Source organism: Pyrus communis, chromosome 5 (genome assembly GCF_041283825.1).
Source record: "Pyrus communis isolate YQ-2024b chromosome 5, ASM4128382v1, whole genome shotgun sequence".
NCBI lineage: Eukaryota > Viridiplantae > Streptophyta > Magnoliopsida > Rosales > Rosaceae > Pyrus > Pyrus communis.
The window spans coordinates 32,029,370-32,048,035 of record NC_142569.1 but is presented as its reverse complement, the minus strand read 5'-3'; the positions used below and the strand labels follow the sequence as shown (position 1 = coordinate 32,048,035).

The 18,666-nt window shown below is 41.5% G+C and overlaps 1 protein-coding gene across 1 annotated transcript; it reads left to right on the top strand.

Annotated features, from left to right (window-relative positions):
* Positions 1–639: 639 nt before the first annotated feature.
* LOC137724455 (wax ester synthase/diacylglycerol acyltransferase 11-like) lies at positions 640–17,897 on the top strand. Its single transcript, XM_088694966.1, has 7 exons — positions 640–935; positions 1,017–1,238; positions 14,315–15,741; positions 15,855–16,403; positions 16,724–17,107; positions 17,191–17,328; positions 17,549–17,897. The coding sequence occupies exons 3-7, from the start codon at positions 15,547–15,549 to the stop codon at positions 17,732–17,734; spliced, it is 1,452 nt and encodes a 483-aa protein (XP_088551092.1). The 5' UTR covers positions 640–935; positions 1,017–1,238; positions 14,315–15,546; the 3' UTR covers positions 17,735–17,897.
* Positions 17,898–18,666: the final 769 nt, after the last annotated feature.

Below are 18,666 nucleotides of genomic sequence, written 5' to 3'. Positions count from 1 at the left end.
AAAGCCACGTGTATTGGGAATCCCAACTGGATGCCATTTGGCGGGAAAATATTGGGTGTGGTGCCACGTGGAATCCATCTGGGCGAGGAACTAGGCCCCGAATCAAGCCATGTGAACTTTTAACTCAGAAATTCACGAACAAACTAACGGAGGTATAACATTGGAACAAATTCTAAAAATGAGGTATGACATTGTCATTTTAAAAAGATGAGGTATGATAGTATCGTTAGACCCATAGTTGAGGTAGTTCTGTGTAATCTACCCAAAAAAAAAAAACCACTAAATGAACACTCACACACGTTGACAATGAAATACGAAACTTACTATTTTGGGGCTCCACATGAGGTATAACTTTTTGTAGGGGTGGGCAAACAGGTATAGGAACCGCGGGTCGGGGCGGGTAATCAAGGTTTGGGGCGGGTACGGGTCGGTTCCTAATTTTTAAAAAGAGAAACGGGCGGGCCAGGGCAGGCCGGGGTGGGCCTTTGAAAATTTGGGGGCGGGCCGGTTCCAGAAATAGAGAAAAACAGGTACCCAGACCGGCCCGTTTGTAATTGCAATGGACGGACGAGATTGAAGATTAAGCTACCATTCAATCTGAACCGTTAGTTTTACCCTAGGTTCTCTCTTGTCCCGGGTCCTCGACTTTGTCAATAGAGACTGAACCTCGAACTCATTATCTCTTGCCGTCAAGCGTGCGTCGTCCCCTCCCCTCCCTCACTCTCCGTCAATCATCTCCTCCCCTCCATCACTCTCCGTCAGTCGTCCCCCAAAACCCTCCTCCAACGGTGGTCTAGCATGGGCTCGAGAGGGAGTTCCAGCAAATCCACCCAGATAATGCGAACTCGATGAAGCTGGTTTCGAGGATAAAGAAGATTCAAGAAAAATTGTCGACTTTGGAAGATCAGTGCCGCGAACTTCTTTCGGCCAAACAAGTAATTCTCAATTTTTTTTTTTCAGATAAAATTGGGAAACTTTCGTTTTTAATTTTGATTTTTGGGTTTTGGGTTTTGAAGGATTTGATTGATAAGGCTAGGACGACTCTGGTTGGGAATAGAAACCAATTGCATCAACTCCAATGTATTGGTGTGGGCAAGGTTCGATTCGGGAGCGCCCAGCGGTACGAGTTCCGAGTCGGATTCAGGAAGATCCACGTCGGCGCTTGTACTCTGACGACATTGCTTCCTGGAAGAAGTTCAAGAAACCCAAGACCCATATGGGTTTTTATTAATCTGCAGGTATAGTTTGAGGAGATTTATAACTTTGTATTAATTATAGATTGCTGGGTTTTCATTAATCTACAGGTATCGTTGCCTTTTGCTGTAATTTCTCTTCTCCATACTTTGTCTGAGCAGTCTCAATTGATTTGTTGATGGTTTTTTTTATATGAAACTCAGGTGTTATGAATCAATTTTTTGTTATATTATATGTATATATAAATTGTTTGCTCATTGGAAGTGGAAGTAAGTTGGGAATTTGATTGGTTTTTGATGTGAAATTCAAACCTAATACTTTTGAACTATCAGTTCATGTTCTTATAATAGAGTGCTTAAGACCATCTCCAACAATGACCTAAAACCTAAAATTTCCCTCCCCCCCCCCCCCCCCAAAAATCTACTCCAACCCATGACCTAAAATTAACCTAAAACCTAAAACTCATTTGAGGGTCAAATACCAGCCCAGATTTAAGCCACAAATCAAAATGGGCCCCACCAGCTGTCTGCCAAACAACAACCCCACGTGGGGCTGTTCCCTCATGTTTCAAAGCAAAAAGTAGCCGTTAGGCTGCTTTTTGTAATTGAATGGTGATGTTAAATGGATCCAACGGCTACTTTTTTTTTTTTTTTTAGTTTTATATTTATGTATTTATTGAATCCAACGGCTTAGATCAAATATAATTAAATATAACGGTAAAAAAAAAAAGATCTAACGGTCCAAATTTAAATCCAACGGCTAGAATAATTTTAAAAAATTATTTAACTTAAAATTCAACCAAAAACTCTACAAATACCTATGTATTTGTTCAAACATCCACACAAAACTCACTTTTCTCCTACAATTCTTCCAATTTTTCTTTATACCATTTATTCTCATTTCTAGAATTTTCAAGATGGCAAAAGAGCATGTTAGAGGTCGTAATTGGACCTTTGACGAAGATATTGCTTTATGTTTGGCATGGATTTCGATTAGCGAAGATGGTGCCATCGACACCAATCAAAATAGAAAGGTTTTATGGGGTAAAATCGTTGATAAGTTCCATGAAAACTCCAACGCCGGTCGAAGGGAAGTTGGTGGTGTTTATGATCAATGGAAGATTATCAACAAAGCGTGCACTTTATGGAAAGGAAGTTTGGAGAGAGCCATGGTTGACATGCCTAGTGGAAGGGGCGCCTCATAAATTGTGAGTTTATTTGTTGATATTTTAGTTGTCATGTACATAATAGTATTTTGCAACTAATTGTTTTTATGTATTTGTTGCATAGGGTGACTGTAAACACGAAAAGTTCCTGAAACAAGAGACAAGAATACGTGTACAAAATATATTTTTTGTTTGTATTGATTTTGGGGTTACAATCTCTTTGTAATTTGATCCTCTGATTCTATCTTCGTAGGGTGTAGGTTTGTGGATGAGCTGTTGATCCAAAGGGCCGTCGGGGCTTGATCTAGGGATGAACAGTTGATGAACGGATCTTCAAGGGCTTTTGGGCTTGATCTTGAAGGTTGATGGATGAGCGGATCTTCAAGGGCTTTTGGGCCTAATCTTGAAGACTGATTGGATATGTGGATTTGTTGAGGTTGTTGATCCAAAGGGTCGTTGGGGCTTGATCTTAGGATGAACGGATGATGAACGATGAACACTTCTCTTCAAGGGCCGTCGGGGCTTGATCTTGAGTTGGTGGAAGTTCTTCAAGGGCCGTTGGGGCTTGATCTTGAAGGAGGATTTGACGAAGAACGAAGAGAGCTTTCTTGATCCTTCGGGATTTGCTTGAGAGCTTTAGAGTTTCAAGGCTTCTTCCTTTCTTTTTTTCTTCCTTCCTTCCTTTTCTTTCTTTCTTCCTTTTTTCCTTTTTCTTTCTTTCCCCCTCTTCTTCTTCCTCTTTCTTCCCCCTTTGAAATGAATGCCTTGGCCTCCTATTTATAGAATTCCAAAACTTGATTTTTGGATTTAAATAATCAGATGAAATAAATCATTTCTGCCAGATATTGACACGTGTCCTATTTGATGACCTTTCCAATTTATTTCGATTTTTCGTTGAGTCACACGCTACATGTAAAATTTATGTGACACGTGAGCGTTGAAATTTTAATTATTGGTTAACATTCATTTCACCGAAATTTCGATGTCTACAAATGCCCCCACTTCAAGGCGCGTCGTTGACATGTGCTTGTCACGTGCAGAAGATGCGTTTTGAAGTCCCTTAATGTAGATGTCAACCCAAGGGCCGTCGAGGCTTGATCTTGAATTGAGCTGGAAATTTCTTCAAGGGCCATCGAGGCTTGATCTTGAGTTCGACTGGAAGATTTTCTGGTTTCCTCCAATCGTTGATTTTCCACAAGCTTAATCTTGAACTGGGCTGGAAGATTCTTTTGGTCTCCTCCGAAGGTCTGAACTTACTCCTTTTATCTGGAGTTGAATTTGATTCAAGGGTGGTGAACACTTGATTTTGAATCGGACTTGTGATTTCTTCAAGGGCCATTGAGGCTTGATCTTGAACTGGGCTGGAAGATTCTTTTGGTCTCCTCCGAAGGTCTGAACTTACTCATTTTATCTGGAGTTGAATTTGATTCAAGGGTGGTGAACACTTGATTTTGAATCGGACTTGTGATTTCTTCAAGGGCCATTGAGGCTTGATCTTGAACTGGGCTGGAGGATTCTTTTGGTCTCCTCCGCTCGTTGATTTTCCTTTGTGCTACTCTTGAACTGGGCAGCAGGATTCTTTTGGTCTCCCCCCGAAGGTCTACGAGCGGTTTCAGGATATGGCAGGCAAGTACGAGGTGGAGGTGCTGACCTGTTTCTTTGTTCAATCTTTCCAATTCGTATTGAATACGAATCGGAAAGATTGAAGTTTCCTTGTCCCTTCTCTGGCAGTGTATCAACCGTTGAAGATGACTACTCGAGAGCAATACTAGGTAAGCAATCAGGAATAGATTCCAGGTAGTCGGTTCCAGATCGGAAGACTGACTCCAAGTGCCGGCTGATTGCTTCTTTCACTTTGCCATGCGAGTAAGAACAAGGACAAAGGAAAAGACAGGGAAAAAGCATGATATGAGATACCTTTGCTTTCGAAGAAGCAGCGAATGAATCAACACATATATTTGTTGTGCTTGTCTCCACATGCTTCGATGTATCATTTTCACTTGCCTTACTTGCTCCCCTTTGCAGAAGTGGTATTTCCTTATGCAGGTTTAGCATCTTCTCTTGTAGTATTTGTCCTCCGATGCAGGAGTTGAATGCAACCTTTGCATTTAAATGGTGCTTCACTCCTTGGTGGCAACTGGTTTGAGTGGAGGTTCCGACATATTGCTTTCTTTGTCCTTGTCTTGGCAGGTGAGAACAAGGGCAAAGGAAAAGATAGGGAAAAAGCATGATATGAGATACCTTTGCTTTCGCCCTTGATGATATGAGATACCTTTGCTTTTGAAGAAGCGGTGAATGAATCAGCACATGCTTCAATCTATCGTTTCCTCCTGGGTCATCTGTACTCGAGGCATCTGGTATCTTCAAAGGTTGAATAGGTTTTCTCAAAGGAAGAAGAAGAATTGTGTATTTCGAGAGGCTTTGCTGGGAGTGCGCCCTCAGAGGTGAGGAAGAGTTGGGCATTTTCTTCAGGTCTGCCTTGTCATAAGAGACGAAGGTCGACGTATATAGGGATTTCTTAATAGCAAGTGGTGGTACCGTTCTTTTACCCTTGTCGACAAACGTCTCTTCGATATCTGAACGACGCCTCTTCGATTTCTGAACGACGCCTCTTCGATTTCTGAACGAGCGCCACTTTTGACAAAGCTGCACGCGTTTTCTGAAAAGCAGAGAAAGCGTCGCCGAACTTTGCGCTTGTCGGCTAAAGACGTGTAGTTGCGCTGATGGCCTCCACGTGTTCTCGACTTTGTCAGATATCTTTTGACAAAGTTGAACGCGTTTTCTGAAAAGCCGCGAACGCGTCGCCGAACTTCACGCAGGAAAATCCGGATTTTTGAATCGGTGGTCGTGTCGCTTGGCTTTTTACAGAGGTATCGATCACTCCAACATACACACTCTGAAAATTGCCCATTCTTGAAAATCGTCTCCGACCTTTTGAGAATTATCTTCATCCACCCATTCTCTCTGAACACCTTTGAAAAAAAATGACTAACTCATCGAACCTTTGCTTAGATTTGAGTCTCAGCAGCGATCCGGTTGCACCCGGTCAAGGTAATGTATGGCGCCCTTCTTTTTTATCTTCTAACGGTCCTCTTACAGGTGAAGACTCCGTGATGCAGGACGCCACAACAGCTACAATAGTAGCTAGGAACCTCCTTACTCCAAAAGATAGTAGGCTGCTGTCAGGACGGTCTGATGAGTTGGCCGTTCAAGAGTCCCTCGCTCTCAGCGTTCAGTGTGCAGGCTCTGTGTCCAACATGGGCCAACGCCTACTTGCTCGCTCCCGTCAGGTTGAATCGTTGATGGCAGAGGTGGAAAGTCTCAAGCAAGAAATCAAGCAGCTGAAGTATGAGAATAGAAGTTTGCACGTGCTTGCAAACAACTATTCGACGGGCATGAAGAGGAAGCTTGATGAGCTGCAAGAGTCTGAAGGTCGGATTCAAAGTGACCGTCAAAGGTTTTCGTCTTTCCTCCAGAGGCACCTTTTTCCTGGGTCTTCCAGCGTTTGGCCAAGTATTGAGGCCTGGAATGCTCTACCTTCAACGCCTCCCGCTCCGATGCCTTCTGCTCCGATGCCTTCCGCTTCTAGAGTTTTGCCAAGTAATAGGGCTTCACGTGAACATCCTTTGTGAAAGCTCCATCTTTTTTTTTTTTTTTTTTTTTTCATGCTTGTAATTTCTTGAAGATTAATGGACATGCTTTATTTTATTCAGTGTATTGTGATAAATACAGATAAAACATATACATCACCGTCCATCATCATTCCTTTTTATTTTATTTTATTATTTTTTTTTATTCTTTTCTTTGCTTTCGGTGGCATTAATCCACCATTCATTTATATATATATATATATTTCAGATGGTGCTAGAAGCGTCATCATTGTTTTTTTCTTTCTTTTTATTATATATATATATATATTTTTTTTTCTCTTTTTGCACATGGTTCCAGAAGCACCATCATTGTTTTTATTATATATATATATATATATATATATATATATATTTTTTTTTTTTTTTTTTTTTTTTGGGATGGTGCTGTCCAGCCAGATTCCATCATTTTTTTTTTCTTTATATGGTGATCTGCAAGGCTGAGTTTGTGAGTGAAAACCCAGGCCGAGTCCGAGAGAAGACGGAGGAGATCTTTGGGTGTGAGTTGACAAACTTTGATTTTGTCAATCACATTCAAAGGCAGCAGCAGAGGCAAGCAGACGGATGAGATCTTTGGGTGTGAGTTGACAAACTTTGATTTTGTTGATCACATTCAAAGGCAGCAGCAGAGGCAAGCAGATGTGAGTTCTTTGGGTGTGAGTTGACAAACTTTGTTTTTGTTAATCACATTCAAAGGCAGCAGCCATGGCGGAGGTGCAGAAGCAGCCAGAGCTTGAAGTAGTGCAAAGCGTCGAGCCTGAAGTGGAGGAATTACTGCGGCGCTAGGTGATGAGCAGAGGGCAGATCACAGCCACTGAGCACAGCCAATAGACTCCCATTGCACTACCTGCCGTCGTGGACGAAGCGGACTTATTCTCTTCACCTGTGGATACACCTGTTAATGATCAAGCTCCCAACATGCCATCACTGCTTCCATTGCGTCAACTCGAACATGTTGCCGCAATTGTTTTTTTTTTTTTTTTTTCTTTTTTTTTTAAAAGGAATGAAGCAAATCAAGGTCTTTCTCATCCATGACTCCAAAATCCTCATCGACTCCCGAGTACTTGTCGACCACGCTCTATGACTACACAAGTTGCTCGTTGATTTTCGACAGCTGATAGACCAACGTCGCGATCCTTAAGCACGACACGTATACTGACACAAAATGCTTGTACAGACGATGTTCCACGATGTCTGCTTTGAACTCCATCAACCGACTGTGATACGGACTTAAATTGCAGACTGTTGTCATCAGGCCGAACCCTAGCAACCATGGCAGGCAGACTCTCCAAGTTATTCTCGAGATTTGATGGCTGGAAAGACGGTGCGATTGTTGGGCTTGGGGGCCTTCGCGATACTATCTGGATGTGCTTGTATAATGGCACTCCCTTTGCTCCTGCTCCCGCTCTACACACGCTCAAAGATACTCCCAAAATGGCATTGGCCCCCAGTTTCGACTTGTTTGGGGTTCCATCGATTTCCAGCATAAGTGCATCGACCTCATTTTGATTTCTGACATCGACGCCAATGAGCTTGGGTCCCAAAATCTCATTGATATTCTTCACAGCAGTGAGCACACCTTTCCCGCCGTAGACCGCTTTGTCACCGTCCCTGAGCTCCAACGCCTCGTAGATTCCGGTAGAAGCGCCACTGGGCATGGCCGATCGATACAGATCGTCGGTGACCAGATCAACCTCGACGGTCGGATTGCCCCTGCTATCAATGATCTGCCTCGCCTTCACCGACTTGACCTTGTACTCCTTGGCGACCTTGGAGGCCGCGGTGGGCGCGACGGCGACTGAGCACTGGACGGAGCCTGAACGACACGGGGCCGGGCAGGGGACCACGGTGGGGAGCTGCTGGAAAGTTCTGGGCTTTAGGGAGCGGAGATAGAGATTTTGGCCAGGATTCTGGTGGTAGTTCTGGTGGTGGAGGCTACCTTGCTCCGGGTGTGCGCACCATGTGCAGCAGGTGGGGTTTGGCGAGATCGAAGTGGGTGCGAGGCGGGTTGCACCAGTGGATTCTCCTTCAGTTGCAGGAGTGGTGCTCTTAATAGATCCGACCTTGACATTTTTTTATTTTTTATTTTTATTTTTATGAACTTGTATTCCAGTCCTGCAAGGCCTCGAGTTCGAATGGACCAAGACCAGAGATATCCCCAGTCAGATCTTTGTCTTCAAACGACATTTTTGCAAGAGCTCTGCTAGCATTTTTCCCTGCGGACAGTGCATAAGGCCCACCAGGTCCATAACATCCTGCTCTGGAACACGTCATAGATCTGACCTTTGATAGCCATGAGCAGAGGCTTGTTGGAATCAGAGCCGTCGTACTGCTTCAATTCTTCTTTGGTGACCTCGCCGAGCTGGACGGGAGATGAGGAAGGCGAAGACGATGGTGCAGTGCTCGATGGAGAAGGAGCGGCGGGAGCTTGTTTGGGAGAAAGCGCAGGAGACTTGGCCGGAGACGATGCAGGGGATTGCGCCCCCGTCGAGGCCAGCAAGAGGGAAGCCATTAGGACCAAAACGACGCCGCTGAATCGAACCATTTGCAGAGAGAGAAACTTTGACAGAGATTTAGAGAGAGGGAGGGGAATCTATTGAGGGTTTGAGAATTGAGAGGCGAGTTGCTGATGGGCTTTGATGAGGGCCTGGATTTGGGCTGCTCCTTTTTGTGGACTTCAACTTCTGTTTCTTGGCATGGGTCTTAAGTGGAGGCAAACCCACTTTAACATGTATAATTTTTTTTTTTTTTTTTTTTTTTTTTTTTTGGGACAGAGAATATATATATATATATTTTTTCTAATACATAGTAACATTTGTATTTTTTTTCTTTTCTTTTGTAATAAAATTGACTTTCTTTAATGAAACATTTATTTATTTATTTTGATATGACTGTACTTGAAGTTTTGAAATTTCAAGTTGCCTACGTACTCTTCCAAAGAAGAGATCAAGTCATAACGTAGTTCAAACACATATATATATATATTTTTTGTTGGTGCCGTACACAGTTTATGCTCTTGCGGGCTAGGAGCATTTTGTTGTCACCTTTTACGCTCGTGCGGACAGTGAGCTTTTGGTGCCATTTGCAGTTTCAGCTCATGCAAGCAAGGAGCATCTTGGTGCCGTTTGCATTTTCAGCTCATGCAGGCAAGGAGCGTTTGTTGTCACCTTTTAGGCTCGTGCGAACGAGGAGCTTTGGTTGTCGCCTTTTAGGCTCGTGCGAACGAGGAGCGTTGGATTGTCGCCTTTTAGGCTCGTGCGAACGAGGAGCTTTTGATTGTTGTTGTCAAGCGATCTTAGAGAGGCATTCCTTGCAATCTTCATAGCAAGGAGTCTTGACTGAGTGATTGAAGAAGTCTTTTGGGAAGAAATCGCGCATCGTAATGGCAACGGACGATCTTTGTGTCATAACTTCATCATCCTCAACACTTTCATGTAGCTTTGAAGGTTGACGGTAGCTGCTTTGCCCCCTTTCCGATTGGTGAACTTGTGGAGGAGACCTATGTTTCTTGTACATTTTCTTTGGAGTGACATGAATCCATCCTTCATCTTCACTTGACTTGACTGACATGGTTTTGGAGCATGCCCCCAACGGTTGAGGTGAAGATTTTGAGTTCAAAGAGCCAGAAGTGACGGTGGTATAGTTTGACTTCACCACATCATTAAGATCTAGCTCGATGATCCCTTTCTGAGCCAACTTCATGATGAGATCTTTTAGCACAAAGCACTTTTCTGTCGGATGACTAATGAAGCGGTGGAATTTACAGTACCTTGGACTGTCAGTACGGTTCATATCTTCTGGCCGTTTACACTCAGGTAGGTCGATCACCTTTTTTTCCAGCAAGTCATCTAGCATGGCAGCCACGTCAGAGTCGGGGAATGGATAAGTCTTCTCCTCAAGCTCCTTCAAAGTGCGTCTACGTATCTCTTGATCACGAAAAGCTTCGGTTTGAATCGCCTTGCCTCGTGTATGGGTTTTGACTGGAGTTGTGTTGACCGTCATCGCTTCCTTGGTGGGTTTCCACGTAGCCTTATCCACCTTTGGCCCCAAAACTTTGTCATTCTTGTAGTCGGCGATCTGCTCTTTCTTCCCATGACGGGTGATGCTTAACTCCATATCATGGGCGCGGGTGGCTAACTCCTCAAATGTTCGTGGTTTGATGCCTTGAAGGATGTAGTGTAGTCCCCACTGCATGCCTTGAACGCACATCTCGATGGCGGAGGTTTCAGAAAGCCGATCTTTGCAATCCAGGCTTAATGAACGCCATCTATTTATGTAGTCGATGACAGGTTCATCTCTCCACTGTTTCGTACTGGTCAGCTCTAGCATGCTTACAGTACGACGAGTGCTGTAGAAACGGTTGAGGAATTCCCTTTCTAGCTGGTCCCAACTGTTGATAGACTCAGGTTCGAGGTCAGTGTACCAGTCAAAAGCATTACTTTTCAGCGAACGCACGAACTGTTTGACGAGGTAGTCTCCCTCTGTCCCAGCATTGTTGCAAGTTTCAACGAAATGGGCGACATGTTGTTTCGGGTTGCCTTTTCCATCGAACTGCATGAATTTTGGGGGTTGATAACCCTTTGGCATCTTCAAAGCATCAATCCTCTTGGAGTAAGGCTTTGAGTACAGTACGGAGTCGTGCGAGCTTCCTTCGTATTGTGTCTTGATAGTGCTTGCAATCATCTCCTGTAGCTGCTGGATAGAGAGAGATCCCATGGATGTCATTGCTTGGTCTGGCTTCGGCTTCTCTTCAGCTTTCTCCACTGGTGGCTCCTCTTCTTCGTCACCTTCTTTCTTTAATAGGCCAATATTTGGGTCGACTTTTACGTCGGGCAGCGCATCTAGTTGGTTGAAAAGTGCGGCAATCTGCAAGTCTTTCTCTTCCACAGTCTGTGTGAGCTTTGCGATTGCTTCATTCATCTGAGCTAGCTGTTCTTCAACAGAGGTGACGCCGATGGTCATGACTTGTGCAACCAATAGGCATGACTTTCCTTCAGACATCCAGGGTGCTGATGAAGAAACCCATTGGCCATTTTGGGATGTCATCTTATGCGCCTTAGCAGCATGCTTTGGTGCCCCCAGCAAGGTTAGGTTGATGATAGACTCGCGCCTTTGATGTTCCCTTTGCTCGCTTAGCGGTACCAATTTTGAAGCGGCATGTTGATGAGTGGTTGTGGTGCCAATGGATGCTCCATTCGTGGCGGAAGTGCTTATGCTTCTTCCCTTGGTGGTTGCAAGAACAGCTTGTCCCTTGCTTGATGCCATTGATTTTGGAGGTGTGCTTTGGTTGTTGTCAACTCCGTAACCATGCTCCTTCAACTTCTTTTGAGTTTTGGTGAGGTCGCGATCTTTGTCGTTGACGGTGTTTGAAACCTTCTTTCCAAGATTTGAAGAGGAAGCAAAGTCATGTCTAGCCTTTGACATGAGTTCGTAGGCATTTGGGTTGAAGCCTTCTTCGGTCCTCTTAGTTGGAAGAGAGCTTGGTTTCACCATGACACCATGTTGCGCTTCCAGACGGTTGATGAGTCCGGCGGTTTGCAAGTTTTTCTCCTCTGCAGTCTTTATCAACCTTGCAATTGTTTCCTTCATCTGAACCAGCTGTCTTTCAATGGAGGTAGTGCCGATAGTCATGACTTGTTCTTTGTTTGAAGCCATGGACTGTGCTTGAATATCTTGAACGGAGACAGAGATGAGAGGTAGAGATAGTCCCACTGGGCGTGCCAAATTTGTAAACACGAAAAGTTCCTGAAACAAGAGACAAGAATACGTGTACAAAATATATTTTTTGTTTGTATTGATTTTGGGGTTACAATCTCTTTGTAATTTGATCCTCTGATTCTATCTTCGTAGGGTGTAGGTTTGTGGATGAGCTGTTGATCCAAAGGGCCGTCGGGGCTTGATCTAGGGATGAGCAGTTGATGAACGGATCTTCAAGGGCTTTTGGGCTTGATCTTGAAGGTTGATGGATGAGCGGATCTTCAAGGGCTTTTGGGCCTAATCTTGAAGACTGATTGGATATGTGGATTTGTTGAGGTTGTTGATCCAAAGGGTCGTTGGGGCTTGATCTTAGGATGAACGGATGATGAACGATGAACACTTCTCTTCAAGGGCCGTCGGGGCTTGATCTTGAGTTGGTGGAAGTTCTTCAAGGGCCGTTGGGGCTTGATCTTGAAGGAGGATTTGACGAAGAACGAAGAGAGCTTTCTTGATCCTTCGGGATTTGCTTGAGAGCTTTAGAGTTTCAAGGCTTCTTCCTTTCTTTTTTTCTTCCTTCCTTCCTTTTCTTTCTTTCTTCCTTTTTTCCTTTTTCTTTCTTTCCCCCTCTTCTTCTTCCTCTTTCTTCCCCCTTTGAAATGAATGCCTTGGCCTCCTATTTATAGAATTCCAAAACTTGATTTTTGGATTTAAATAATCAGATGAAATAAATCATTTCTGCCAGATATTGACACGTGTCCTATTTGATGACCTTTCCAATTTATTTCGATTTTTCGTTGAGTCACACGCTACATGTAAAATTTATGTGACACGTGAGCGTTGAAATTTTAATTATTGGTTAACATTCATTTCACCGAAATTTCGATGTCTACAGTGACAAAGCAATGGCAATTTACAAGACAAGAACTACACCAAAAAATCAAGCTTTTAAGTTGCATCATGCTTGAAACATCCTCAAGGATTGTCCGAGGTGGGGAACTGATGTGAACCAACAATGTGGAAGATTATTTCATAATGAAGCCCCACCCCCAAATGATGTCAATGAAGGTGTGAATTTTGCAGACAATGAAGGTGTCGAACAAATGACCCCAACTTCTTCTTTTGCAAGGCCCCCGGGTAGAGATAAGTAAAAGGAAGCAAAGAGAAAAGGGAAGTCCCAAGATCCGACACGTGCACAATTTGCTAGCGAAATGGCAATAATGAACGAAATCCAGTGCCGTCGGCAAGAAGAATCGGCCCAAATGCTTTTGGCCATGAAGGAACAAGGGGATAGGGAGCAAGAAAGGTACGAAACAAATTTGATAATGGAGGACCTCGACAAATACACTCCAGAGAGGAAGAGATACTTACGTGGTAAGCAAAAGGAAATTTTACGAATGAATGCCACAAGGAGTATATTTCAAGATGATGATTCATCTCAAGACTATCACCCAAGTCCATCACCAAGTCAAGATGGTGAATATCATTATTAAGTTTATGTAGTCTATGAGTTTTCGATTGTATTAAGTTTATGTAGTTTATTAATTGTTTTTTTTATTTTTTAAGTTTATGTGGTTTATTAATTGTCTTTTTTATTTTTTAAGTTTATGTGGTTTATTAAATGTCGTTGGTATTAAGTTTATGTGGTTTATCTTGATTTTCATGTATTGATTTAGTGATTTTTCAAAATTTATCGGAATTTAAATATTTTTAGGTTAAAATGTTCATAAAATTAATTTAGGATAGTCTACATAAATTTTTTTTTTTTTAAAAAGTTAATTTTAAAAAAAAATAGCCTTAATTCATTCTTTGATAATCTGGGACTAAAATTTTAAGCCAGAAGGGTTGGAGTAGAAAAGCTGTTTCTGGGCTAAAACCTAAATTTTCTGGGCTAAATATTTTTAGGTTTTATGTTACCATTGGAGATGGTCTAATGGAGTTTCTTAGTATAGACTCTATATGCTGAGTGATAAATTTCAAAAGTGGACCTTCATACTGTTAATTATTATTTGTTAAGCGATTGATCATGTGGGGTTCAAATTAGATGGCTGAATTCTTCGTCAACTGCCATGTCTCTTGTAAATATGACCAAAACTTGTCCAATGCCATAAACTGCTAATCTGGCCAGCGCCAGCAATTCTATTCTTTCATGAAATTGATCATGTGTTTTCAAAGATTTGTTGATTTACTCCCTACTGATAATAAGATTTGTGAAAAATGAGTTTGATGACCAAATATTCGTACATTTATTTGCAGCACTCCCTTGTGCCAGCTATAGCACCACTGTTAGCTTGGCAGTTTATAATTCAGGCTGATATGAAACTCCATTATTTGTAATGCAATTTTCTGAACATTCACATTCACATTTAGTTAAATTACATGTCTGATTGCATTCTTCTGTGAATGGCTTTAGCTGGACTTTTTACTTTAACTGGTTTTAGATTTTCATGATTCACACACCCCTGTTTATTTATGGACCGAAAATGGCTATGAGGAATGTATTTCCCTTTATTTTAATCAAGAAGTAACGCAATCGTTGGCTCCGGAATTGTATGCATATAGATGTAGACAAGTGTTATATCAAAATTAAAGTCGTTTGTTTTTAATGTTGCAGCAGTGAGAGCTCATATGTAATGGAGGACCTCAAAGAGAAGCTCCTTCCACCAAATGTCCCAAAACCTGCATCACCTGTAAACCTTCGTGAAGCATCTTATCGATCATCGGCCTTTGGAAGGCAACTTTTTTAAGGAGTAGATGTTCTGGGGCTAAAGAATATATAAGAATTCATGTCTCATGTTGCCGCTGTGCAATGCAATTTATAAATTACTAAAAAAAAAAAAAAAAAAAAAAAAAAAAAAGAGTTGGACCCGTGGACCCTTCCTGAATCGGCCCGTTTGAAACAGGCCGGGTTAGGTCTGGTTCCAAAACTTAAAATCCCTCTACCCGGCCCGTCTTGCCCCGTTACTGGTTAAAACGGGTAAGGTCCGGTTCTTCCAAAATTGAGCCCGGCCCGGCCCGGCCCGTGCCCACCCCTAGCTTTTTGTATCTCCATTTTACTTCAATTTTGATATTATGATCATATACCTAGTCGCATAGTATGACCGCTACACAATTTTCAGTAGATAGCGACTGAAAACGTAAAGATATTTTGGTAAATCTCTTCCAAAGCTATTTAATTTTTCGCAGGAAACTACCAAAATGGTGCTTTAGCATCTTAGTACCAAAATCATTTTAAAATTAAGTAGCTACCAATCGCAATTGTGCAAGTTTCAGCATGCATCCACCGAAACTGTTGGTGGTGAAGGCGAGTTTGTGTTTTTTGTTTTAATCAAACGAGTTCGTGTTTCTTGAGACGATTAGCGAGTTGAGTGAAGAAGGTGGGCGTGCATGTGGGTGTTTTAAGATAATTCCTTAACTAAAAAGTTGGTCTATTTTCAATAGCGAGAATGTTTAACAAATTGTGGGGTGTAGATAATATCACAGAAAGAAAATGATCAGCTAAAACTGAGGCGTAACGTGTACATACATTTGGGCCCTTATAGATAGCAAAAACTTCTGCTTTGGAAATGAATCAATGCAGATAGTGCTGCTATTTCATTAGTAGTAGGAGGATAGTCATGTTTAACATATGAAAAGAAACAAAATGATGAAAATTCGGCACCTCATGAGCACAAGCATTGCAGTCACGTCTTGAACATGAGCACAAGCTGGTGACTCTGCGTTAAAACATAATGATCGATGAAGAAATTATATATATAATTCCAATTCTACTTATTTACCTAGCTACCAACTCAGGACACTAGCTAGGTAACACAGAGAATTTATAGAATTGATAGTATAATTAAGATGGAGCACTTGGAGGAAGATGAAGTAGTAGTACTGGAGCCAGTGAGCCCTACTGCTCAGTACTTCACTAGCTCTGTCCTGTCCGTATCAAATATTGGCGTTATGGAACTCGAAAATCCACTGAGTGAGTCTCAAGCAATCTCATTACTTAAGACTCTCTTCCTCCCCATCAGCCCGCGCTTCTCCTCTATTGTGGTACTATTCTCTCTCTCTCTCTCTCTCTCTCTTTCTCTCTCTCTCTCTCTCTCTCTCTCTCCCACTTCTATATTCAAAATGTATTACTAATTGTTTGGAAAGTATTCGTGCAGGTTGAAATCAATGGAAAGAAACGGTGGAAAAGGGTTGAAGTGAAGCTTGAAGAGCACATTAGCGTCCCTGTTATTCCTTCTAACTTATCAACTGAATCATATGAAAAGTATCTTGATGGCTACATATCAAAGCTAGCACTAGAAAGATTGTCACAAGACAAACCCTTATGGGAAATTCATATCCTCAATTACCCAACAAGAAATAATAACGCTGCTTGCAACCTTATATTCAAGCTCCATCACGCCCTCGGTGATGGCTTCTCTCTCATGAGTGCCATTCTTTCTTGTCTACGGAGAGCCGACAACCCTTCTCTTCCCCTAACATTTCCTTCAAGGCAGAGGTCACAGCAAATGAGTGATGAAGGCTTTTTGTCTAGAACTATCTCATCAGTCTTCAACACTCTTTCAGATATTTGGAGGAGCACCGTGGGGGAAGATGATCTATCACCAATTAGGTCTGGCAATGGAATTGAGTTTCAGCCCATTACAGTGGCAACCATGACTTTCTCTCTTGACCAAATCAAATCAATCAAGAGTAAGCTTGGAGTGGTACGGTTTTTCTTCGTGATTTTTTATCTGTTTTCATACAATCTTTTATTCTGATCATAAACCTTTTCTTTCAAGCACGATCACAATGTGTTGAGATACTTGTGCGTTTAATTTGATTAATTAGGAGTAATGTTATTTAGACACACGATTGCTGACACGTTACGTAATATTTCATATTGCAAATGGTGACATGTTTAACCGAACTGTCATGTCACCTGCCATGTATATTAGGGATTACTACTCACCCCAAGTTTTTCTCCCTTTGATTCACTCCTTCATTAATTATTTAATTACTTACTAATTAGCAAGACACTTAACAGACGGTAAACGATGTTCTTGCCGGTATGATCTTCCTTGGCACTCGACTATACATGCAAGAGATAAACAGAAGTTCAAGCAAAGCAAGAGGCACGGCAGTGGTACTGCTGAACACGAGAATGATGGGGAAGTATACTTCAATCCAGGAGATGATGAAACCCGACAGCAAGATGCCATGGGGGAATCATTTTACGTTCTTGCATGTACCAATCCCCAATTTATCATTACCCGAAGATCACGATCATGATTTTCCCGCTGATCAATATTCAAATGCCCTTGACTTTGTCTGGGAAGCACAAAAAATAATCACTAGGAAGAGAAGTTCTTTAGCTATTTATCTCACTTGTAGGTTCTTGGAGTTCCTAAACAAATTTGGAGGCCATGAGGTTTGTGATAGAGTTGCAACCCCTCTCTCAGTTTCTTCATTAGTAGAATTATTTTCAACATTTTGCTAGTATATATGGTGCAGGCAGCAGCCAGATACATCCACAGCACACTGAAGAACACGAGCATGATGATCTCAAATTTGATTGGCCCTGTGGAACAAATGGCTTTAGCTAATAATCCAGTTAAAGGAATGTACTTTCTGGTGTTTGGTTCACCTGAGGTATGATATAATTTTCATGGTTGGAATATTGTACAACTTTCATGTGTATTAGTGATTATTGCTTAATTGAGTTAGCACCAGTAGCGAGCTCCCTCTTTTGCATCCAAATTCAAATTTTTGTCGAGTATTTTTCATCCCTCGATCCTCATTTCACACACATATAATGTGTGTGTGCGCGCCTTCATAGAAATTATATGACATGGTGTTAATGGTATTGCAGGGGCTTGACGTAACAATAGTAAGTTATATGGGAAAGGTGAGGGTTGCCTTCAAAATGGAAAAGGGACTCATTGAACCACAAAAGTTCAAGTCATGCATGCAAAATGCATTTGAGATGATACGCAAAGCCTCCGACGAATATCCTATTCCTACGCAGAAAAACTCAAAAACAATAAAACATCTTTAATTTTGTGGCATTTTCGTTGCATAGATTAATTTGCAATATCTGTTTAAGGAACGAAAATGTATATGTAGTAGTGAATAAAAGTTTATGCTATTTCATTAACAAATAAAAGAAGGGAGACTTTAGATGTGGTTTTTAATCACTAATTAATATTGTTTGATTGAAATTTTATTAGTTTTTATTTTTTTTATTTTTATCAAAGTATTTTAATTTGTACATCTCATCTTATTGACATTAATGTATTTTAATGGACTTCAAATTTTGTAATTAATTATTTCCTAAAAAAAGTATATAAAAACACACAATAAATAGTAAAATTTCAAAAATGTTATAAATAGGCAAAAGTTAGAGAGATAACCTTTGCTAGGGACATAAGCGAAGAGGGTGCAATGTATCACATTATTTATTTTCGTAATTATAACACAAAATGATTGCAGGTAAAAAGAGGAAGGAAGGAATATTGATATTGTTGCTTTCACTTCCCTTCTTTTCTATGTATTGTGATCATACATGGAATGCTCCTTATATAGAGTCATATTTGTGAAGAATCACAAAAGTGAAATGAATGCTTTTTGAAAAACATCATACAACAACAACAATGCTACATTCTTAAGTCTTCCTCACTTTCCATCTTTGGCTAAAAACATGTGGGCCTTCACTCCCAAAACTTTTACAACACTCCTTCTTGGATGCCCGCATATCAACATCAATTGCCTCGTCAAAACCTTGCTCGGAAAAAGAGTACAACTTTGCATGGAATGTTAAATAGTGTTAAGTATGCTTATGTTGCTTGGTTAAAACCTTGATAGGAAAAACCCAGTTGGAAAAATCCAAGTTGAAGGAAAAAGAGTACAACATGCACGTTGTTGATGCAAATTTCCACTGTCTTCAGTCTTGACGAAAATGCATCTGCAAAACAATCAATACCTTTGATC

Coding starts and splice junctions, on each gene's coding strand:
- LOC137724455 (XM_088694966.1), top strand. CDS start 15,547: ATGGAGCACTTGGAGGAAGATGAAGTAGTAGTACTGGAGCCAGTGAGC. Junction 16,404..16,723: donor TCAAGAGTAAGCTTGGAGTG/GTACGGTTTTTC, acceptor GACACTTAACAG/ACGGTAAACGATGTTCTTGC. Junction 17,329..17,548: donor TGGTGTTTGGTTCACCTGAG/GTATGATATAAT, acceptor ATGGTATTGCAG/GGGCTTGACGTAACAATAGT.